Here is a 21,931-nt window from a genome sequence, read left to right as displayed (position 1 = left end):
GTCAAAAGCAAAACAATTCTCATTTGCAATCTCAACTTGGCGAAGCAACAGACATCATCAGATCGAAACAAAATCAATCAATCAATCAATCAATCAATCTATCTATCTATCTATCTATCTATCTATCTATCTATCTATCTATCTATCTATCTATCTATCCATCTATCTATCTATCTATCTATCTATCTATCTATCTATCTATCTATCTATCTATCTATCTATCTATCTGTTTAGCTGTCTAAAACATCAAAGGAAGTAACTGTATCAACGTAATATAAAGAATATAAAAATAAACTCTTATGTTGCCAATATTTCCAATGTTTCCAGAAAGGCACGAATGCAGCACAGCACAGCACGGACCAATCGGTTAAGGGGGAGGGACTCTAAGAGATTGACGTTTAGTGAGAATCCAATCACACAATTCCGGTTTAGTATTTTAGCCAATCAAGAACGTTCTGGATTTCCTGTAAACTTGACTGTGAGAGACACGGTACTGAAAACAACGAGAAAAAACATGCAAGAATTCAGCGAATAATTTGTTTTCAGTACAGATGTATTTTAAAATAATAAAATTATGTTCTCCGAAGAATTGTCTACGACAATAACGGTAAGCACGCCAGTTGTTTTATTATAAGGTTTGTCTGACATACCTTTGATGTGACTATCAACGTGTGATGTTCACAATACAGTTCACTAGCCGTGGATTATATTTTATTTTTATTTGGGATAAAGAGGATTATTCGATCTAACTGTGTGGTATAGCTAGCTAATTGCTCTCTGTGCTGTCAAAACACCGTTCAATTCCCTTGTGATTCTGCCGAAGTGCCCCGGGCAAAAGTGCTCCTTCTATGTAGAAGTGGAACCATTTTCTAAAATGTACTTGTAATACTTTTCTCGATTAATGTAGTTTTATTCAACATTATGTGCAGAACGCTAAAGAACAATAACAATTATTCAGATTGTGTTTCATTTTAGATCAATTGAGGACTATCGCACAGCATCTCATACCGACCTCCCACCACCACCACACACACACACACACACACACACGCACACACGCACACTTGGCTGTAATTAGTATATTAATGTCAAAGATAAATATGGCGTTTTTTTTAATCATATGAAATTTTTTACAAGGGCTGTAAATCTTAAGTAATAAATACTCCAAATGTATGGATATTTTATTGTGTTTATTTTAACAAGTGGTGCAGTAGGTGTGTTTATTAGACTGATCCAATGTAGCTTTAAATGTTAGTTCAAGTCAAGGATGCATCTGTACTCGCTCCTGCACTCGCTTTTGACTTCTAACTATTTTGTTGATTTTTACATTGGGATTTTTGACGACGTTGTTGCAATATGCCTGGCGCAAAAAGAGCTGACGAGATTGAGGAGATCAAATCTTCTCGCAAAAAAACCTCAAAGAAATCGTCACTGACAAACTTGGGGGGAAAAAAGAGCACTGAGCCACTTCTGCAGGCAGTTGAAGAAAGAGACACAAGAAAAAAATTGACGCGTTGTCGCCTTGGAACAAAAAGTGGAGGATTTGGAACAGAATTTTCGTATCAACGAAGTGATAGTTACAGGTATCCAGATTAAACCGCGCTGCGGCCCTCTGGCGAGAGCTGAGACCAGCAGTTGATTCTGACCAAGCTTCAGCGAACGAGACTGTCGAACAGCAAGTAAGGGTTTTAGGGTTAGGGTTAGGGTAATTCAAGGCCATGCTGGAATTCTACCAGAACCCTAACCTCACTGTTTCGCAGATTTTTTCAGTGCAATTTTTACGTAGTTTTTAAAATTTATGAAGAGTTGAACAGTGAGAGTTTTTACACAATAGAGAAATGTTAGAAAATGGTAATGCCTGTCTGAGAAAAGTCTTTAAAGTGTGTGCTAACTGTCGAGGGGTTTTACAGCCTTAAAACAAAGCTGACTACTTTGCAGATTTGACCTATTTAACTTCAGGAATAAACGAGAGAAAACACTGCACAGTAAATAACGTCATCGCTGATCATTTGGGAGAAACCAGAAACTGAATAAAAGCAGTGTTTTTTTTTTGTTGTTTAAAAAAAATAAATAAACTCATCCTGAAGTCCAAACCCTAAAAAACCGTACTCCATACACTATTCCACCCCTACATGATATCTTTATTTTATTTTTATTTTTTTTACCTCATTCACTGCTCTTGACGGTTATAGACGTCAAAATTCTATTTGAACTGGGCTGGCAGTGGATGAGTTAATAGCAAAATTTTAAAATCACACTAATATTAACATGTTTCACCACTCACCACTAACAAATCTGAGATTTAGCTTTATTTTTATTTTTTTTATTATTATTTTTTTTAGTACCTGTAGCCTTACATCATATTAAATTGGGTTCAGCTTTTTTTCATACTCATAAGATTAAATTACCTATTTCATTCATTTTGTATGTGGCACCCAGTGGACATCCATTATGAGTGAATTATGGTCTATAGGATTTAATATAATAAAATAAACGCAGTTAATTTCAATGAAACAGAGAGAAGTAGGTTAGTAGCATGCTTAAATTTGAATGTGAACAAATAAAGATGGAGCATAGAGTGCAACGGGGGAGTCTTGAGGCAGTATAGGCCTATGGTAAGGTGATTCAATTATGCTTTTCTGACTTTAAGACCAAAGAGAAGCTTCCAGTTAAGCGAGTCACGTGAGTGCTGTGTGAAGAAGGAGATGATACCAGACCCCGCGTCTGCAGCCGCATCCGGTCCCTCTAAGCTGAAGTACTTTTTATTTATTTTTTACATTACAGAACAAAATAAGACACTATGTTTCCTTATGGCTCATTTATATTGTATCAATGTACAATAATGTCTCATTTTTCTTGGTAGTAAAAGCTCAAACCCGGACAAGGCAAATGCCTCAGGAGCTGTCAACAATTCCGAGGATGAGTCTGGCAATGAGAACAGACACAAGAGAGGGGTAAGTTATTCATGCTGCATTACAGAAAACTGAGAAATCTGAGATTCTAGAGCCCCGGTGAGGAAAATTGCAGTAGAATGCCACTCAAAATCTGATTCGCAAAGTACTAGAGTTGTAACTTTATGGCAATGTTGTAGTCTGAGGTAAAAAAATCGATTTGATTCGTCTTGTTTATTTCATTATAGTAGTGTTACTAAGTTTAATTTTGTCCTGTGACCACTCATACCGCAATTTACTCGTATAGAAAATATCTATTTTTTCATTAAAATGAATTAAGAATACATCATAATACCACAATTTCCCAGGATTATTAGGCACTCTTAAATCAAGGTAGCACTGATATTAGGCTGGATACTGAATTTATTCGTGTCGATATTTTCTAAATTGGGAATTAATGTACTTTAATGGAAAAAATGTGAAACTTTAGATGGTTAATGTTGGTCAGTGCTTCTGCTATGGCCATTGATCATCAAATCATTATCTAGGTTTTAACTAATTCATGAAAAGAAAAAGTCACAAAAAGGTCATAAAAATTCATTCATCTTTGATAATTTTATAATGTAGCCACCTTTTATGAATTTAAAAGAAAGTACCTTTATCGGTGATAGTGGTGCTGTATGTATTTGGTATCAGATCAATAACAAATTTTGCTGTATCACACACCAAAGACAAGGTTTTATAAATTCCTAGATTATCGTAAATAGATTTTTGGGGTTGCTGTGTGCACGCAGTTTTATACGATACGATATACTTTTATTTTCCCCGTGGGGAACTTTTTCCTAGACTCCGTCCAGCTGCAGTTTACAGTAAGAGAAAACAACAGAATAGAAAGAGATGAAATTAAAATTAAATAAATAAGAAGTGCAGCAATAAGTAGAATCATTAACAATTTTCTGTGCCAGTCCGGTGACGGACCGCTCATAAAGCATCTGTAGGGAAGGATGATTCCTGACCCCCATGATCTTCATGGCAGTCCGCACCAGACCGGCAATCTGTGACTGCACAGTCAGGTTGCCGTACCAGGCCGCAATGCCGTATCTGATGATACTTTCCAATGCAGCCCGGTAGAACAACAGCATGATCCTCTGCTCCACTCCATAGACCCTAAGTCTGCGTAGGAAGTAAAGACGCTGTTGGAGTTTGGAGCAGAGACTTCCAACATGTACCCTCCAGCTGAGTGTGTTGTCGATGTGGACCCCCAGATACCTGTATGAACCCACCTGGCTGATGTGGTTGCTTTTAATGACGACTGGCCTGTGGTCACCAACAGTTTTTGGATCAAATATCACCTCCTCTGTCTTCCCCACATTGAGCACAAGATGATTCTGGTCACACCACTGGACAAATTTCTCTATTTCTGAGAAATAGTCCAGTGGGCTACCGCCGGCCTAATTATTATTATTATTATTATTATTGTTATTGCAAGTTTGCAACACAATGCTACTTTGCTTGATCAAAACCACTGTTCTTTTGTAGGTTTGAACAGATGAATGCCATTTCAATTAATTTCAATAGTAAAAATGTATTTAATGTACGGGTAAAATGAGTTACGAGCTTGTTCACGCAAAAAATTTGACTCGTAAGGGAAGTTATCCCCATCTCCATGTGTGTGTTGGTTGTGTAAACCACAGTGGCGTCGGAAAAGAACTCACAAGGAAGTGGAGAACGTCACAAGCAAAAAGGCAAAAAGTCGCCGTTGCAGCGCTCGAAAGGACAGTGTCTGCCATCGTAAACGTGCACATGCGGAGGCCGTCACTCTGTTTGACGTCATTACAATGGGTCCAAGCGCCATGCGGGTAAGATTGACTGTTACAACATCCTGGTTCTTTGCCGCTTCTGACTGTCATCTGCTCAGGTGGTGATTGACGGCTGGGCCGAGGCCTACGCGGCGGACAGAGACGCGTCCCTCCTCGACCTCATTAGCTTCTTCATCCAGTGCTGTGGTTGCAAAGGCAAGCAGCCATTACACTGTAATGATCAGCTGTCAGCTTGCATGCATAAATGCCAAATGTGTTTTTTGTTTTGTTTTACAGGTGTGGTCACAGCGGAAATGTGTCAAACCAAAGGCGACAGCGAGGCCATGGACAAGATGGAGGACGAGTTGGTGGAGGACTTGGATGAGGTCGAAAGATGTCGATTTGTTGCAACTGTTATACAACTTTGTGCTAAGAGTGTACAAAATACCATGTTTTAGGTTGCCGGTGTCCAATACAAGAAGTTTCTGGCTTTTCCATGGATTCTCACTGTCACTTGGCCCAAGGATGCTGTAAGGATTCTCTCCTATGCTAACAGTCAGTCAGTAATAATAACAATGACTTGACAGTCAGTAAACCATTACAAACGGTAGACAATTTTGTCATATTTATTTCATATCACAAAAAAATTCACACTTAAAGCATTTTATTTACAATACTGTATAGTATAAAGTAAATAAAATTGTAAACTAACTATGATTAATGAACAATCACAATAAACAAATATTTTAAATACATTTTTCAAATGGAGAAATACGTGTTTTATAAAATGCTAATGCAAATGCTCTTTAACATCCACCAGCTTTGTGTTGTCATGGACGAATGGAGGAGATTTCCAGATGAAACCTTTGAACCCCATCTTGTTTCTAAATCCAAGAGTTTTAAGGCAGTGCTGAGAAATAATGGAGGCAAATTATTGACACATTGGGCCTAATTTCTTTTAGGGGTGTACTCACTTTTGTTGTCAGCGGTTTCAACATTAATTAAGCCCTAGGCGGTATTGGGGATCCATTTTGGGCTTTTTGATGGTTCTGACCAAGCCATTTCAAAATAAAATACTGTCCGCGGTTAGCAACGCTTCTCAATTATTTTTTTGTCACGCCCCCCCCCAGGAGGAAGAAAATATTTTGCACACCCCCAACTCTATGCTGACTATAACTAGTATCATTTGTCTATAAAATTGTTAAGTACACCCCTGCAGCGGTGCTAATACTACTTGCAAATGAGAGCACCACTGCCACATACTGTAGTGGATGTGCAATTACACTTTATTGGCAACATAACCATACTGTACAGTATTTACAAAAATGAGGGGTGTATTCACTTTTGTGAGATACTACTATATTTTAAATACCAATAATGACCAATAATAGTAGCGCATTGATTTCCACAAGTGCAAGTACACAATAAGCATTAAATAAACTTCATTATGTCCTGATTGCCAACGATGAAACAAAGCTTCAGTGATTAGTATACAAGTAGTAGGCCAAATTGTTCATGGTGAAAATGTATAAACCTGTGTAACACTTTGCTTCCCCTCAGGACAGCATGGAGTACCCTCTGATCCAGCCCGGACCATACGGCCGATGGTTCCATTCGGAGCTGTGCGACTTTGTGTCTGTGCTGGTGAGCCAGTGTCAACACAGCCTCATATTTGACAGCTACTTGATTAACACGCTCATCTCGCTGCTTTCTGAGCTGTCCGACTCCCACGTACGAGCATTCCGACACACCTGCACGCTAGCAGGTAATCGCTACGTGCGCGCACACACAGTGTAAGTCTGTTTTGCTTTGATGCAGCTATTTTAGGTTATTTTTATATTTACATTATATTTATTACATTTTAGTGCCAAGAGAGTTTAAACGGTTTTAGGGTAATTTGATGTCGCTGAATCTGAAAAGGACACTTTATTTAAATTTTCAGATGAAATATTATATATATTTGTCAGAGTATTAATTCATCCTTTGATTCATCATTTTGATCAGCGGTAAAACTATTGAGCTCCCTGATGGATGTGGCTGTCAATCTGAGCACGGGTGTTGAAAAGAGTCAAAAGTTGCAGCAGGCGCAGAGACCAAGCAGACAGATGGAGCGAGCACAACAGAAAGTCAAGGAGGTAAGATTTAAGGTGTTTTCCTCTTGCCAGCATACAAATAACATTCAAAACATCTGCTCTTTTATTTTCAAGCTGCAGCAGAAGAGGTCCGAGATTGAGAGCATGATGGACGTCATCTTCAAGGCTGTTTTTCTCAAGAGATATCGGTACAACTACTCCATGGTCTTCTAAACACACTGTTGAAAGCTAATATATTCTGTATGTCTGGTGCAGTGACGTGCTTCCGGAAATTCGTTCCATCTGCGTGGAGGAGTTGGGCCTATGGATGAGGCTCTACAGCTCTGTGTTCCTCAATGACACTTACCTCAAATACATGGACTGGATGTCATATGACAAGGTGAACATGTTATGCAGTACACACGGCTAATGCGATTTTCTATTCCTAAGAATACTGTTTTCCATTTGTGTTGATGTGGTATTGTCCTATAGATTCCAGATGCGCGTCTCAAGTGTGTTTTAGGCTTGCAGAGTTTATATGGAGATCCCGCTGTTCTGCCTCAATTGGACCTCTTCACCAGCCGCTTCAAGGTAATCACGTTCTTTGTTTAGTGTGAGAGGAACTCCTCAAACAGCATCATTTTTGAAGAAATAAATCCATTAGAAGGTAGAAAATATATGAGGTCAAAATACACTATTTAGCAATAACATAAGACTGTTAGCATTGAGTGCCATAATCCAGAAATACACATACTTATAATATACTTGTTTTAGATTAGTAAATGGTGGAGCCAGTACCTTTTAAAGTGTGCATATAATTTAAATGAATAATAAAGATATGGCATTTTTTTGTACTATTCATTTTTGTTAAATGTTTTTACCCCAAAAAGTACTGTTTTACCACTTCTTATCTTATTATGAAAGGTAATGCATAATTTGTGTAAAATGTCAACAACAGTATCTGATACTTATGATATCTATTAACCCCATAAATCCTGAACCATGAAATATATGAGCAAAAATTCGGATTCTTTGTAAATAGAGTATTTATTAGTCCTTTTGAACAAACAAACCAATTTTTGTTGTTGTTGAAAATCTACTTCCACATATGACTTTTGATTTGTGTCATATTTGATACATCCGGTCACAATGCTTTACATTTGTACATTTATAACTCTAAAAAATATCATAATAAACAGACATATCAAACATATTAGTATTTGCAAAAATCAGAAAGGACATTTCCCACTATTAATAAGTATAGGTGTCTCTCCTTGCAATCCTCCTTGAGATCTTGCAAGGTCGCTGGAAAAGCCATCAGCTGGGTGATACTTCCCTCTAATGGTTTATCCGTGCAATGCATGTGTCAGATCATATACGTCACGGTTTTAATGGGGGGAAAAAAGTCTTGTATTTAATATGATACGTTTGGCCTTATAGGGTTTATTATCGTTTTATTTGGTTTTGCCTGTCTTTATTGCATGACAAATTTTTACTCCGTGTACAGCACTTTTTATGCAGCGAATGGTTGTCTAAAAGAGCTTTATAAAAAAAAATTGCTGAGTTTTGCTATGGAGGGTTGATGAAGCTGTAAAAAAAATAAGTCACTTTTTTTAGTGTATGTCTTTAAATAGTCTGAGTGTATTCATGTAAAACTTATTAGAGACAAGGTACAGTATATATTAGAGAAAGACGTTTTTTTTTTTTAATATTAATAATTAATGCTTGTTTTCCAGGATCGTATGATCTCTATGACGCTGGATAAAGACAACGAAGTGGCTTTGCAGACCATGAAATTGGTGTTGCTCATCTCTAAGTTAGCCACCACTCCCTGAGCAACGATGATACTTTTTTATTTCATAATAGTGATTGTTTCACTGCTCTCTATGTCAATATCCCTTCAGAACATATGAAGATGTGCTCACTGCAGATGATTACAAGCCTCTCCTTCAGCTTGTTTATTCCTCACAGCGCCCCCTTGCAGCCACAGCTGGGGAGCTGCTCTTTCTCAGGTAGACAATTTTGGGTAAAAAAACCCACAACCTTGCCAATAATTTGAAGTGCTCGAAGGACCAAGGTTATTTTAGTTAACTAAAACTAACGAAAAAACTAAAACAAAAATTTAAAAATCAATTTCGTTAACGAAATAAAATAAAAACGAAGATGCTTTAAAAAAAAAACAAAAAGTAACTGAAACTACATTTTATGTTTACAAAACTAACTATAATTATAACAAAAACGTCCTTCGTTTTAGTCTTTGGTAATAAATTTGATGCATGAGCCTTTGGGGATGATTTTAAATGTGATTTTAAGTAGATTTATTTTGATATTAACCGGAATAAGGACATTTGAAAGTGTGTCACACAAAAGTGACGTCAATTATCAGCAGCCAATAGAAAAGCACCTTCAGATGACGTTGCTCCCATGGTGTTTTTTAAATATTGCGCACAATTAATACACATTTAGAAAATAAAACTAATACTGAAACTAACTAAAACGAAACATTTATGAAATAACTAAAACTAACAGAACCACCTTGAAAACTAATTAAAACTAACTAAATTTAAAAACCAAAACTATAATAACCCTGCGAAAGACCCAAAGACTTCACAATATTTAATAGGCAAAAGTCCATGTACTATTATATGTATGTATGGGGGAATGGTAATAATATAAATAATTACAACTAAAATATAATACATTCTAAAATAAAATACATTTAAATGGAATGAAATGAAATGAGATTAAAAAAAAACTTTCACTGTTTTTAGTTTGGCTAAATTAAAAAGGATATGTTTTGTGTTTCTTTCAGGGTTCTCAGCACTGATGACCCCGCTACTAACAATCAGGATGAAATAAGTCAAGAGGAGGCTCATAAACAACAAACGTTTACAAGATTCAAGGCCCTGCTGGAATTCTACCAGAGCTCTAAGGTGAAACACTCATTGAATTCACATGCCTGAGATTCATGTCCATGCCAGCGCAATACTAACAAATCCGTGTCCAGCTGCACAACCATGTGGTCTACCTCGTGGACAGCCTGTGGGACTGCAGTGGAGGCCTGCTCAAAGACTGGCCCGCCATCACGTCTTTACTGCTGCAAGACGCTCACAATCCTATGCTGGGTACAGTTTGGGAGGATTTGCTCGTTGCTGTTGTTGGAGCATTTTTTTTAATTTAAATTAAAAATTAAATTTTTTTAAAAAAAATTTATACAAATGACTGACTCTTGTTTGTAGGCCTCACTGGGGAGGAAAAAGCGGTGCTCGTGGAGATCATGATTGCCTCTGTGCGTCAGGCATCAGAAGGACCAGTGCTGGCTGGGAGGAATGGTGCAAAGAAGGTTGATGATTTTGTATAGTCAGTCACACTCATAATGCACAATTTTTGATGTTGTAGGGATGAGTAAAAAGAAAGTGCCTATTAGTTGGAAATGTATATAAGTATAATGTAAATTACAGGGGATTATTAATCCATGAGGGACTTTCTTGAATTCTAGCACCTTTCAAACTTTACTATATAGAGCCTTACTTAAACCAACTACAGCACATAGAGGCTAAATACAAGATACTTCACTAAAGTAAATTATTTTTATGCTAACTAAAATACTACTAAAAAGGAAGTAGCGTACTGTGGTGTTAAAGTCAAAATAAAGAAAGTCGTTCAAAACGATTGCACTGCTCACCTTATCAAAGTAATTTGTGTACAAATATGAGAGCTAGATAGATGAAAACTTTTATTAAAAAAATAGCAATAACCTACCAGTAAAAATAAACAGTAAGGGAAAAAAAGCACCCAAAAAAGTTCTACACAGGAGATAAAATGCTTCCTATAGTCAAAGTAAATTATGCATAAATATGTGCGCTAGATAGAATTTTCAAAGTAAGAAAATAATCTGAAATAAAATAAGCAGTAATAAAAAGACAACCAATTAGAAAACAAGTAAACTTTAAATCACAGTGTGTATATTTTTTTTAAATAGATTTTCTTCATTCATTCATTTTAAAATTCCACTTATAATTTCAATAATATGCATGTAAAAAAAAAAAGGTTTCTTTGAGGCACCGTAGTGCGGGTGCTTCAAAATGCACTTTCCTTGAATTTAGGTCATTGCAAATTTAGTTCACCACTAAATTTCGACACATTGTCCCTTCAAGTAAAAAAATAATTATACATAAATAGTTGAGTTAATACAATACAAGCGTAATTAAAATATCCTGAATTAAATTAAATCAACACTAAGAAAAAAGATCAATGAAAAGTGAACGTGGGTAAATTGTTCATAAATTGGGAAGATCATAAAAGTTTGAATAGGGGAGGCGTGGCTCAGTGGTTGAGTGGTCGTGTCCCATCTTTAAGGTTGTGGGTTCGATCTTTACCCCTGGTGACCTTGTCGAAGTGTCCACTAGCAAGACACTGAAACCCGATCTGCTCCGAGTGGACATGGCAGCAGCCGACCACTGGTGTATGAGTGTGTGTATGAATGGGTGAATGTGAGGCTTAATTGTAAAGCGCTTTGGGCACCATATGGTGTAGTTAAAGCGCTATATAAATGCAGTCCATTTCATTTACCATTTAAAAGCTTTATTGAAAGGAGAATTATCTCAAATAAATTAAAAAAATTAAGAAAATAATTACAAAAACATGACCTACAAGACAGTAGGCATTGGTATACAAATTAATTCATAGAAACTACAGTAAAATAGAAGCCAGTATAAAAAATAGATTGTCAAAATACAATATTAGAACTCTTCTCAAAACACAAGCTATTTAACACACTACTACATACAGTACTGTACTGTGCTGTACAAAATACTTGTAATTCCTAGCAAGACATTAATGTTCATGTGTGTCTTTCCAACCAGATATTGAGTTCCAGAGAGAAGAAAGTTCAGGTAGATGACTGCACAAAGCTAACACAGCATTTCCTCACGGTGCTTCCATGCTTACTAGTCAAGGTATGCCCGCCTGCCAATCATCATTGTCAATATGTTTGAATGACACGTATCGCTACTTTAAGTTTTCAGGTCGCTGGGATATTGTTGCCTCCTTGATGAGGATTCCTCAGTACTTTGTGCCAGAGAGCCCCGAGGCCCAAAACACACAGGTCAGCATTCCGGCCCAATGTCGGTGCGGGTTTCATACTTCATGAAGTTAAATGGGATGTTTTAATGATGTTTACACCTGCATTGGTTTCTCTGCCAGTCAACAGGACTGAGGAAAATCATATTTATTATTAAACCAATTTTTGTTAAACCTGCAATGTTGATATGTACAAGCAGTGCCAAGGCATACTTCTCAATTCAGCACCCAAAGGCAGTTTTACTTCACACTTTTGTAGGTGTGTCTCAAAAGTCTAATAAAGCTCCATAATTCATTAACTTTAGGTGCCAACTTTTCCTCCTTCTTAGTTGGTTTCCAGGCTGTTGGCAGAATTTCGAGCTGTTCTGGAGGTCCACTCGGACGCGGCCGTCCTGGAGGCGGCGTCCCGCACGTTCCTTAGTATGTGTGGAGAAGAAACCACCTGGGGATCTGTGGCCCGGCCCATCAGAGATTCCTTGGTTCAGGGTTGGGTGGACCACCTGAAAGACCTGCTGACTGAGTCCCGCAAGGTGAGCTTCTACCAGGGCTAGCAACACCATGAATTAGAAGAACCTTGTTGATTTTAACAGTGATCTGGTCTTGTGTCTTTGACTTGGCTCAAGTCAGCTGATCATCTCTGTTGGCAGAGCTGTATCCAGAATGATTTTGGGCCTAAAGAGGGTCTTCTGCCCAGATTTAGTCATAACTGTTTTAATTTCCTTATTTCCTCAGTAGAGCTTTTTTCTGCGGATGTGTCTTTGTGAGTGTTGTCGGGATTTCTGCCAGGTGCCGTCGTGGTTGGGGGGCCTCCTCTATTTCCACAACAATAGACCATTGTCTGTGGTTGAAGTCAATGTGTTTGAATGATGTCTTTAAAGTCTTATCTCATGCCAGGTGCCGGCATGTCTGAAAAACCTCTATTTCCACAACAATGGGCCATTGTCTGTGGTTGAAGTCAATGTTGTTAGTATGATGTCTTTAAAGTCTTATCTCATGTCCGGTGAACTCCGGGTGGGCTGTTTGCTGGGGGCTTTGTGGCACCGCCCTTCAAGATAGGATAAGAATGTTGTAAGTAACTGTAATCTTGGCACTTGTGAGGGGCTGCAGCCATTGTCTGGAACTCACTTGTGCCCGGAATATTCTGTAGAAATAAAAGCTTCGAAGCAACTGTTCATCGATCTCCAGCCTGCATTCGGATAACCAACATTCTCACTACCCGAAAGAAAACGAACACGCGGAGGAAAAGATCGGCCTCCTAACAGGCCATACAAGTGTCTTTCACTCATTCATTCATTCATTAGTAGTAAGACAAGAATCCTATTTATTTCATAAGCTGTCTGTCCCGTTGTTTTATGATGTGTATGTTTACTACAAAGCGATTTATTGCTGAGATGGGCTCAAAGCTAATGCGCGAGTAACTGCAAGACTCACATGGTGGTACAGTTCCAGCACAAACATGGGAACAGGCATTTTATTGGAACGTGAACTTTTTAGTATTTTTAAACTTAAATAAATAAATATCTTGGGGGGGAAGAAGGTGGGCTATCTGATGGCTATAGCACCCCCTTGCCCCAGTGTAGCGCTGTACATGCCTGTCAATCAGTGTTTTTGACCGAGTAGCCACAATTGTAACGTAACCTTCAAACTCTAAGGATTTCTGTCACGTTAGCAGAGCAAGAACTCCTAATGACCTTATTAGGCCATGAAGGTATCTTGTACTTTTAAAAGGGAAGTCAAATCCCCCTCCCCCCACAATTTTTTTTTAATTGACAACAAAATGTTCTATGCAGCCCCACTAGACTAAATACGGCATTCTGGTTAATATTGAGTTCAGCATCACAATCCAGCAGTTTTGATCAATATTAGAAGGCAGCCATTTTGGCACAGCTCAGCTTCAGAAAACAGGTGAGCTCTGATTAGTCGTAGCCTGAACAACTGTGATGCAATTTTCAGTTGACAGCAAGTGGCAAAATGGCCGCCCCCTTGAGGTCGATAAAAACGGCTGGATTTTGTTGCATAACTCTTATTCCACAAATGTAATATTAATCAGAATGCCATGTTTAGACTAGTGAGGTCACATATACTATTCTCAAGAAGCGTTTAAGGTTGACTTCCCCTTTAAAGGCATTCTGACCCAGTGTTTTGGAGGTAGAGTTGAATGTTAGATCGGGAAATGCTTTTTCTTTTCAACATCTTTGCAGCACACAAACTTCAGTATTTCCGTCCTGCCCGAAAGAAAGAACCCTATTGATATATTATTTTCTATACTCAACCCAAGATGTTTTGCTTCCATGCAAACAATTAAGCTCCATTTTGCAGGGGGGAATCTTTTCTGCTGATGAGGAGCAAACTGGAGACCTTTTCGTCACACTGAAGAAAGTCAGCGCTTTTCACAAGTAAGTTGTTCAAAACAAATCGCATTCTCATCACGATCTTCTACTGACATTTCTTATGCGTTCTGACAGCTGTCATGATCTATCCGGCTGGAATCTGTTTGAGCTGCTTTCGCCTCTCCTGCCGGTAGAGTGCAGCCAGAAGGAGCCGCCACCTCAGGTCATTAAGGTTATTTGGGGGATTTTAGGATTTAAAATATATCACCTTAATGATATCTTTTTCTGACAGGTATTAAAGGAAGTGCTACAGTGTCTGTGTTACTGTGTTTTCTGGTCACTGAGCACAAGCAGTGACATTTTGACCTCCAGGGTGAGTTATTGCAAAATATAATACACAAACAGCGAATGAAAAATGATTACTTAATTAATCTCAATTCTGATGTTGGCATTGTTTATAGGAAGACTGTAGCTAAATAATCAAAAATACTACAAACAGCTCACAGTGCACTTCTACACCTCTGCAGTAGTGTTATTTTTGTCAACGAAAACTAAACAAAGATAATTTTGTCAACACAAAATTTTCACCGGACTGAAACTAGACTAGACTAAATCCCTCATTAATAAACAATAACTGGGACTAGTATCAGTATGCATTTTTGTCGACTAATGAAGACAAGACGAAAATGTACTCCACTTAATAAAAACTGGACTAAAATCTATGGACATCTTAGTGTCCATTTTAGAGACAAAATGATATGATTTTGTAAAATCTTGTCTCTGCTAGTCTGTCACTGTGACACACCAGCCTTTCAAATCTACAGCTAGCGAGTGCAACATGCACAAACACATGGGACAGACAGGAGGTGGATTCGAAGTGAACGGTTAAATAAAGAAAGAAGTAAATGATATTTATAATGCAACATTAATCCAACGGCTATAACGTTCCAACAATAATGTTAATCCAACCGCTAACTAATGCTGGCTAATTTACTAGCTCATAGCATGGAGCCATAGTAGCCACTTGTTGATATACTGTAATTGTGTGTCAAGTTGTTTTTCAACAAAAAGATGAGAGAAAATTTGATGTGAAATAGTTTTAGATCTGTAATGTTCAACATTATCTGCTGACAAAAAAATGATTGTCCTTACTAAAACGTTGGCAGTTTTTGTTGACTAAAACTAGACGAATAAAATTATGTTTTCTACGACTAAAGTAAAGACTAAGAAATGCTAGATTTATAGTCGACTAAAAAATCGGGATGAGGTTGACTAACTATGTTAAAAACTAACAAGCGTGATTGAAACTGGACTAAAACTGAGACAAAATTTAAAAAATGGTTGATAAAATTAACACTATGCTGCATACAGTACTACCACAATAATGAACATTTTGGTAAATTACATTCAAACTAAGCCTAGGTAAAAACAGAATTTTCAATACGTGTTGTTATTAAATATTGTAGCCAGCGTGTTTGTTACATTATTGCCGTGTATTAGGACAAGGCTGTGTCCCAGAGGCTTCAGTTGCGTGTGCTCAGTGAGGCAAGTCATCGTTGTCTCTCCCACGCCAACCATAGCGTCAGGCAGCAGGTAAAAAGTGTCATTCTTATTAAGAGGAATGCATTTCTCCTCACTCAATTTCCTTTTATTATTATTGTTATTCTCATTTCAGGCATTCCAGGGTGTGTGTGACATGCTGACTGCTCATTCCTACCAGCAACAAGTGTGGCATCCCACCTCCTGGGCCCCCCTGCCCTACACACCCACGCCCAAACTGCAGATGGCGCTGTTGAACTTTGTGTGCAAGAACGTCTTTATCGGGCCAGACTGTGACCACGAACGCAAAGGTGAGAGGTTATTTACACGTTGAATAGTTTACAGATATTAACTGCACATTTGTGTTGTTTTTGGTAATTGTGAAAGGTTCCATTCTACAATTTTTATATACTGCATCCTTTTTTTCCCTATTTCTTATAATCTTGGATTTCCTTTTATTGGGTTTGCAATATCATTTGGGTTGAAATTGAACAAGATGCAATTTTCAAGCTATTTTCATTGGTCGGAAGTCACTGTGATTTTGAATAGTCTCTTTTCTTATTAATATTAAAATTATTTTAGTGGCAGATAATGATAATAATAAATCATAGATCTCTACTATATTTAAACAAATAGATATAATAGATTTTTTTTTAAACTGAAACTAAAAATAGTTCATAGAATTATTTTCAGTAGAACAATAATAGTAATAAAAAACAACAATACTAATGGAAAAATGAAATATTACAAGAGAATAATAATATATGGTACATGTATAAACATAAAACATGTCCATTTGCTTATAAATTATAATCAGAACAAGTAAATATAATAAGAGAATAATTTAAACAAAAGTAATATTAAAAGTAAACAATGACTGAACCATTAAAATATTGTCCTGTGGAACAACTCCAATAACGATGTAAAATATTGTAAAAGATTGTTGCAAACAATGCCAAACAGTACATCTCCCAATATTAATTTTTTTTATCAATGTGTAGAACCCATCTTGCACACCAGGTGGTGCCCTGGCTCTGTCTATAAGTAATATGGAGGCATACAGCTTACAACTAACCTTACGTCTCTGCAGCAGTTGCGAAAGCAGTGAGACCTTCAAATCATATTTCAATCAAATTTCATGTGTTCTGACCTAAAGTACATGTGTGTTATTGTATATATTGTAAGATGGCGAAAACAGCTTTAGCATGTTGTAATTCTAAGAAGGAGGTGTTAAATGAATAAATTCCTTCAGTGGTTTTTAATAACTGTTGTACACTGAATGAACTATCGCATCCAAATATGGTGGAGAGAGCAGGCGAGTCAATAAGTGGTCCGGTGGGAAGCTTCTCACTGTTCAAAGCAACACACCAGGGGGGGTTATTGCTTCTAAAAAGCTGTTGTTTTATGGGATTAGCCTGCTAGTACTTTGGCTTTTATGGACACTTGTTCTTGTGTGGGAGATCACGGCGAGGCCAAAGCATCAAGTGGCTCCAATCTCTTTTTTTCCGTGAGAAAAATTCACTCAACTCTGGCTCACCTCCTCACTCGTTTTATTGGCCTCGCCGCCGATTGAAGCCACATGCTGTCGCCGCAAACATCCTCGTTACCTTTGATGTTGCACCTGCTGAAATGATTGTGCCGAGGCTTGCTCCGTACAAATTTTGTGTTACCTTGTCTTGCGAGCAATTGCTTGGGCCCCCAAGCTAAAGGGACAATGTCATGGCTGACACCACCCCACAAATTAGATACTGTTTTGGACACTTCAGCAACAAGGGGTTGGGAATCCCCCTCATAGGGCCACTTACTAACTATTACTAGCTGATGGCTAGTACGGGCTCCAGAGAGAAAGAGAGAGAGCTCATAATGGTCCAAGTCAACTGTCGGAATGTCCCACAAGTTGGCTTGTTATTGTTTTTTGGGGACGTCTCCATGGTCCTTCTTGCTTGAAGCCTTCAGGAGGTCTAGAAACATCCCCACTTTTTCATGACTTGTTCCAACCTCTACGGATGATGACGAGACGGAAATAGTGGTAAACTTGACCACTATTGAGATCTTCAGGTCTTAGGTGGAAACATACTGTAGGTGCATGTGAACCAGGGTGCATTAACAACAGCAACAGATTTGGAGAAAATCTTGCTTGGATTGGGAAATAAAGTTTTGAGACACCTGTACTTCTAGTAGTAACTTCTCTTCTCTACGTGGTCCCTTTCAGGCTGTGGGCACTCTGAAGAGAAGATGGAGGATCTTCACAGAAGAAGAGTCATGCTGGCTGCCTACTGTAAGCTCATCCTACACGGCGTGTTGGAGATGAGCATGGCGGCGGACATCTTTACCTTCTATGTGAAGGTAGATTGACATTAAATCCTTCATTTAGAATAACAACTTTTTGGATGTAAGCGAACAGTAGGAGTAGCAAAGCTCAGGTGGTAGAGTGGCAGGCTCCCAGGCTGAAGTTCCTTTCAACTCTTGTGTAATTTTATTTTTTATTTTTTAATAAACTAGTAAAATTTCGTCAAAATGTACTTAGAATTTCTGAGTGGAAAATCTTTAATAGTCTTTTTTAACTCATTTGCTCCAAAAGAAACGTATATATACGTTCTATTTTAAATGTTTGAAGTGTCCCAAAGACATATTTATACGTTTTTACTTTTATTTTTTTATGCTAGAACATACGGAAGATTTTGACGCAGCCTCTCAACTGCAAAGAACGGTTGAAGAAATGGTAGTTATTACACAAACGGCAAGCAGGTGGCAGCAGAGCAAAAGAGATCAACCAGGGCCATGTTGAAAAAAAACTTAGCTATATTCTAATGCTAATTGCTGGAAAACGGATACAAATATACTTTTTATCCTGATGAAAGAAGAGACTCTAATCTTTCTTTTGGTAGGTTCCATGTTTTTATAGCAATAGAACACAATATTCTGTGCCTTGCAAAATCAGTCAAAATCCAGTAAAACGGCTCTGAGTGAAGGGGGTTGCTTCAGTGAAATTGGCTGCCTTTGAATGAGTTAATGGGATAGGCAAATTCTCTCGTACACACTAAAAATACTTGATTAAAATTTACTCTAAATATTTTACTCTCTTTGAGTGGGACCAAATAGCCTGTGTCTAAAGTACAATTTGCTCTACATAATTTACTGTGCTGTTAAATTTGTATCACACACTGCTTCATTTTTATTCAATATTTTGGAGTGTTGTGACTTTGTTGTTGTTGTCCATCAGTACCAGAACGACTTAGGTGACATCATCAAGGAGACCATCCACGGGAGCAGACTCATTGATAAGCTAGAGAGCGCGCGTACACTGGTGCTCTCTTTACAGAAGGTAAGCGCACATTCATAAGATCAACTGGGAAAGACTGAGGATGCAGTTTTGGTTTTCTGTTGCGTCCTGGCAAGCTGTTTGTGCGTCTGAAGCGTGAGCAGGAGGCCGGAGGCTCGCCTCACGTCCAACAGGGAGTCCAGACCTTCACCGGCATCAAGGAGCTGGCCAGACGCTTCGCCCTCACCTTCGGGGACCTCGTCAAGTTTCGCGAGTGTGTCGTCCTCATACACAGGTCAGCAAATGCTCTTGCGTGTCTGCGCTGTTGCTTTCTGTGAGTGAAGTGTGCGCGTTACTTTTCGCAGGAGCGGCATCCAATTTGTCTTCCAGGACTTTGAAAGTTCCGCGCCGACGTTCTTGCCCTATTTGAGCATCCTGGCCGAGTTCTCCAGCAAACTACTCAAACCGGACAAGAGGACAGTGTGAGTGTCCCGCGCGATATCCTCAAAGTACTGCACATAACAGACAAAAGTAGTGCTTTGCCACCATCTTCTGCTAAGGAACTATGTTAAAGTGGCTTGAGGAGTTTCATTAAGACAAAAGTAGTGCTTTGCCGCAATCTTGTACCATTGAACTATGTTGAAGTGCGTTGAGGAGTTTCATTAAGACAAAAGTAGTGCTTTGCCGCAATCTTGTACCATTGAACTATGTTGAAGTGCGTTGAGGAGTTTCATTAAGACAAAAATAGTGCTTTGCCACCATCTTGTGCTGAGCAACTGTTGAAATAAGATGGAGTTTTAATAAAACAAAAGTAGTACTTTGGCGCAATCTTGTGCCAATGAACTATGTTGAAGTGCATTGAGAAGTTTCATTAAGACAAAAGTAGTGCTTTGTCACCATCTTATGCAAAGGAAATGTTGAAGTAAGCTGAGAAGTTTCAATCAGACAAAAGTAGTGCTTTGGCGCAATCTTATGCCAATTAACTGTGTTGAAGTGCGTTGAGGAGTTTTATTAAGACAAAAGTAGTGTTTTGCCACCATCTTGTGCCAAGGAACTACGTTGAATAAGCTGAGAAGCCTCATTAAGACAAAATTTGTGCTTTGCCACCATCTTGTGCTGAGCAACTGTTGAAATAAGATGGCGTTTTAATTAGACAAAAGTAGTGCTTTGGCACAATCTTGTGCCAATGGACTATGTTGAAGTGCATTGAGAAGTTTCATTAAGACAAAAGTAGTGCTTTGTCACCATCTTATGCAAAGGAAATGTTGAAGTAAGCTGAGGAGTTTCAATCAGACAAAAGTAGTGCCTTGGCGCAATCTTATGCCAATGAACTGTGTTGAAGTGGCTTGAGGAGTTACATTAAGACAAAAGTCGTGCTTTGCCACCATCTTGTGCCAAGGATCTATGTCGAATACGCTGAGAATTTTCATTAAGACAAAAAGTAGTGCTTTGCCGCAATCTTGTGGCATCCATAGGCAATTGTATACATGTTTGAGGGGTCCATCAATTACCGATTAAATTACCGAATGAATACTGAGCTCACTCTGAAAAAAAGACAAAAGTAGTGCTTTGGCGCAATCTTGTACCATTGAACTATGTTGAAGTCTGTTGAGTTTCATTTAGAGAAAAATAGTGCTTTGCCACCATCTTGTGCCAAGGATCTATGTTGAATACGCTGAGAATTTTCATTAAGACAAAAAGTAGTGCTTTGCCGCAATCGTGTGGCATCCATAAGCAATTGTGTACATGTTTGAGGAGTCCATCAATGACTGTGCGTGCGTGTGCAGGTTATCTTACTTGCAGAAGCACACCTCGGACCACGTGGCGGACCTCAGGGACGAGCGCTGGCAGCCGCTGCTCTTCTACCGAGGCTCTCTATTGGCCGAAGGAGACGATGCCGCCTCCCACGGCAGCTCGGACAAAAAGCAGCCTGGACGCTCCAACGTGTCCAAAAACAAAGTGGAAGGTATGTACGTCCAATACATTTAGAGATGATTGAAGGAAACTACTCTTCTGTTGTTTGTTTTTGTTCCGCAGGTAGCAAATGTTTCGGACAACTCAGCTACACTGAGCTCCAAGTTGGAAAAGTTCACCGATCCATTCCCAGGTGCGTAACTTTCACCGCCTTTTCTGTTGATTTCTCACCTTTTACATTTCTTTATCTGATACTCAGCAACAAGACCACACCAACGAACCTGGAACCTCTTGTCAAAAGACCCCCGACTCAAATGACACTCAACGCGGGGGCTCGTGATGATGATGATGACGGCGATGAAGATGCTGTAGAAGTTGAACTCTGACAAACGTTTTTGGTGCTCTCGCTTGTCCTTTTGTCTTTTGACATTAGTTACATAGTTTGTAACGTGTAGTGTCATTTTTTTGCACGTACTGTACATTATATTGAATATGAAGCGTTTTCGCTGCAAACTCTGGAGGATATGTACGGTACAGAACGGAACGGTACGTCCATTTTCACTTCCTGGAGGTGCCCCAAAAGATAATATTGTCCGCAATGATGACTTTTCCTATTTATTACAATTTTCATTAAAGCACATTGAAAAGTCTACAGAAGTAGCGAATAAAGTGATAGTTTTAGGAGGGGGGGATATTGTAAAAATATATACGTATAATATATGTTAAAAGAATATTGACAACAATAAAACATAATTAGATATAGCTTTTTTTTCATGAAAAATTTCATATTTAAACTTGTAAATACAAGTTTGACATTTGTTTTTCAATTTTCTTGACAGTAAGTCTTTTCTTTTGTAAACAACTTTCTTTGGAAGTCATTATTTATGAAAACAAAAACTTATTTCATCTTTGTTTTGTGGAATAACTTAAATGTCTCTGTCATTTGTTTTTGACACAATTGTCAAATTATGCTCTTTTGTTTTGTCATTTTAAATGTTCGAAATAAAGTTGAGTTGAGAACTTCCTCCCAACAATGATTTAA

At 38.3% G+C, this 21,931-nt stretch overlaps 1 protein-coding gene across 2 annotated transcripts; it reads left to right on the top strand.

Moving 5' to 3' along the window:
• Positions 1-449: 449 nt before the first annotated feature.
• On the top strand, positions 450-21,914 carry LOC144060297 (cohesin subunit SA-2). Of its 2 annotated transcripts, XM_077579695.1 has the most exons (33): positions 450-607; positions 2,651-2,755; positions 2,864-2,954; positions 4,586-4,750; positions 4,810-4,906; positions 4,988-5,076; positions 5,149-5,220; positions 6,251-6,334; positions 6,407-6,455; positions 6,695-6,825; positions 6,898-6,971; positions 7,039-7,162; positions 7,255-7,353; positions 8,499-8,578; positions 8,667-8,774; positions 9,575-9,695; positions 9,770-9,887; positions 10,002-10,105; positions 11,628-11,720; positions 11,783-11,869; positions 12,174-12,374; positions 14,164-14,240; positions 14,310-14,397; positions 14,467-14,547; positions 15,675-15,767; positions 15,850-16,024; positions 17,926-18,059; positions 18,937-19,038; positions 19,113-19,270; positions 19,341-19,457; positions 20,763-20,941; positions 21,013-21,082; positions 21,149-21,914. In XM_077579695.1, exons 2-33 carry the CDS (start codon positions 2,706-2,708, stop codon positions 21,273-21,275), a joined length of 3,438 nt encoding a protein of 1,145 aa, XP_077435821.1. In that variant the 5' UTR covers positions 450-607; positions 2,651-2,705; the 3' UTR covers positions 21,276-21,914. The 2 variants fall into 2 exon arrangements, with proteins under 2 accessions (XP_077435821.1, XP_077435820.1); XM_077579694.1 differs by having other exon boundaries at positions 6,251-6,455.
• Positions 21,915-21,931: the final 17 nt, after the last annotated feature.

The sequence above is a fragment of the Vanacampus margaritifer genome, chromosome 11, assembly GCF_051991255.1.
Source record: "Vanacampus margaritifer isolate UIUO_Vmar chromosome 11, RoL_Vmar_1.0, whole genome shotgun sequence".
Lineage (NCBI taxonomy): Eukaryota > Metazoa > Chordata > Actinopteri > Syngnathiformes > Syngnathidae > Vanacampus > Vanacampus margaritifer.
Note: the sequence above shows the minus strand (reverse complement) of the source record. Positions and strands in the feature narration are given on the sequence as shown.

Excerpts from the sequence above, each read along its gene's own strand:
- LOC144060297 (XM_077579694.1), top strand. The coding sequence starts at position 2,706 with ATGATACCAGACCCCGCGTCTGCAGCCGCATCCGGTCCCTCTAAGCTG. Across the intron at positions 2,955-4,585 it reads AGAACAGACACAAGAGAGGG|TGGCGTCGGAAAAGAACTCA; the intron begins GTAAGTTATTCA and ends TGTAAACCACAG. Across the intron at positions 8,579-8,666 it reads TTGGTGTTGCTCATCTCTAA|AACATATGAAGATGTGCTCA; the intron begins GTTAGCCACCAC and ends ATATCCCTTCAG.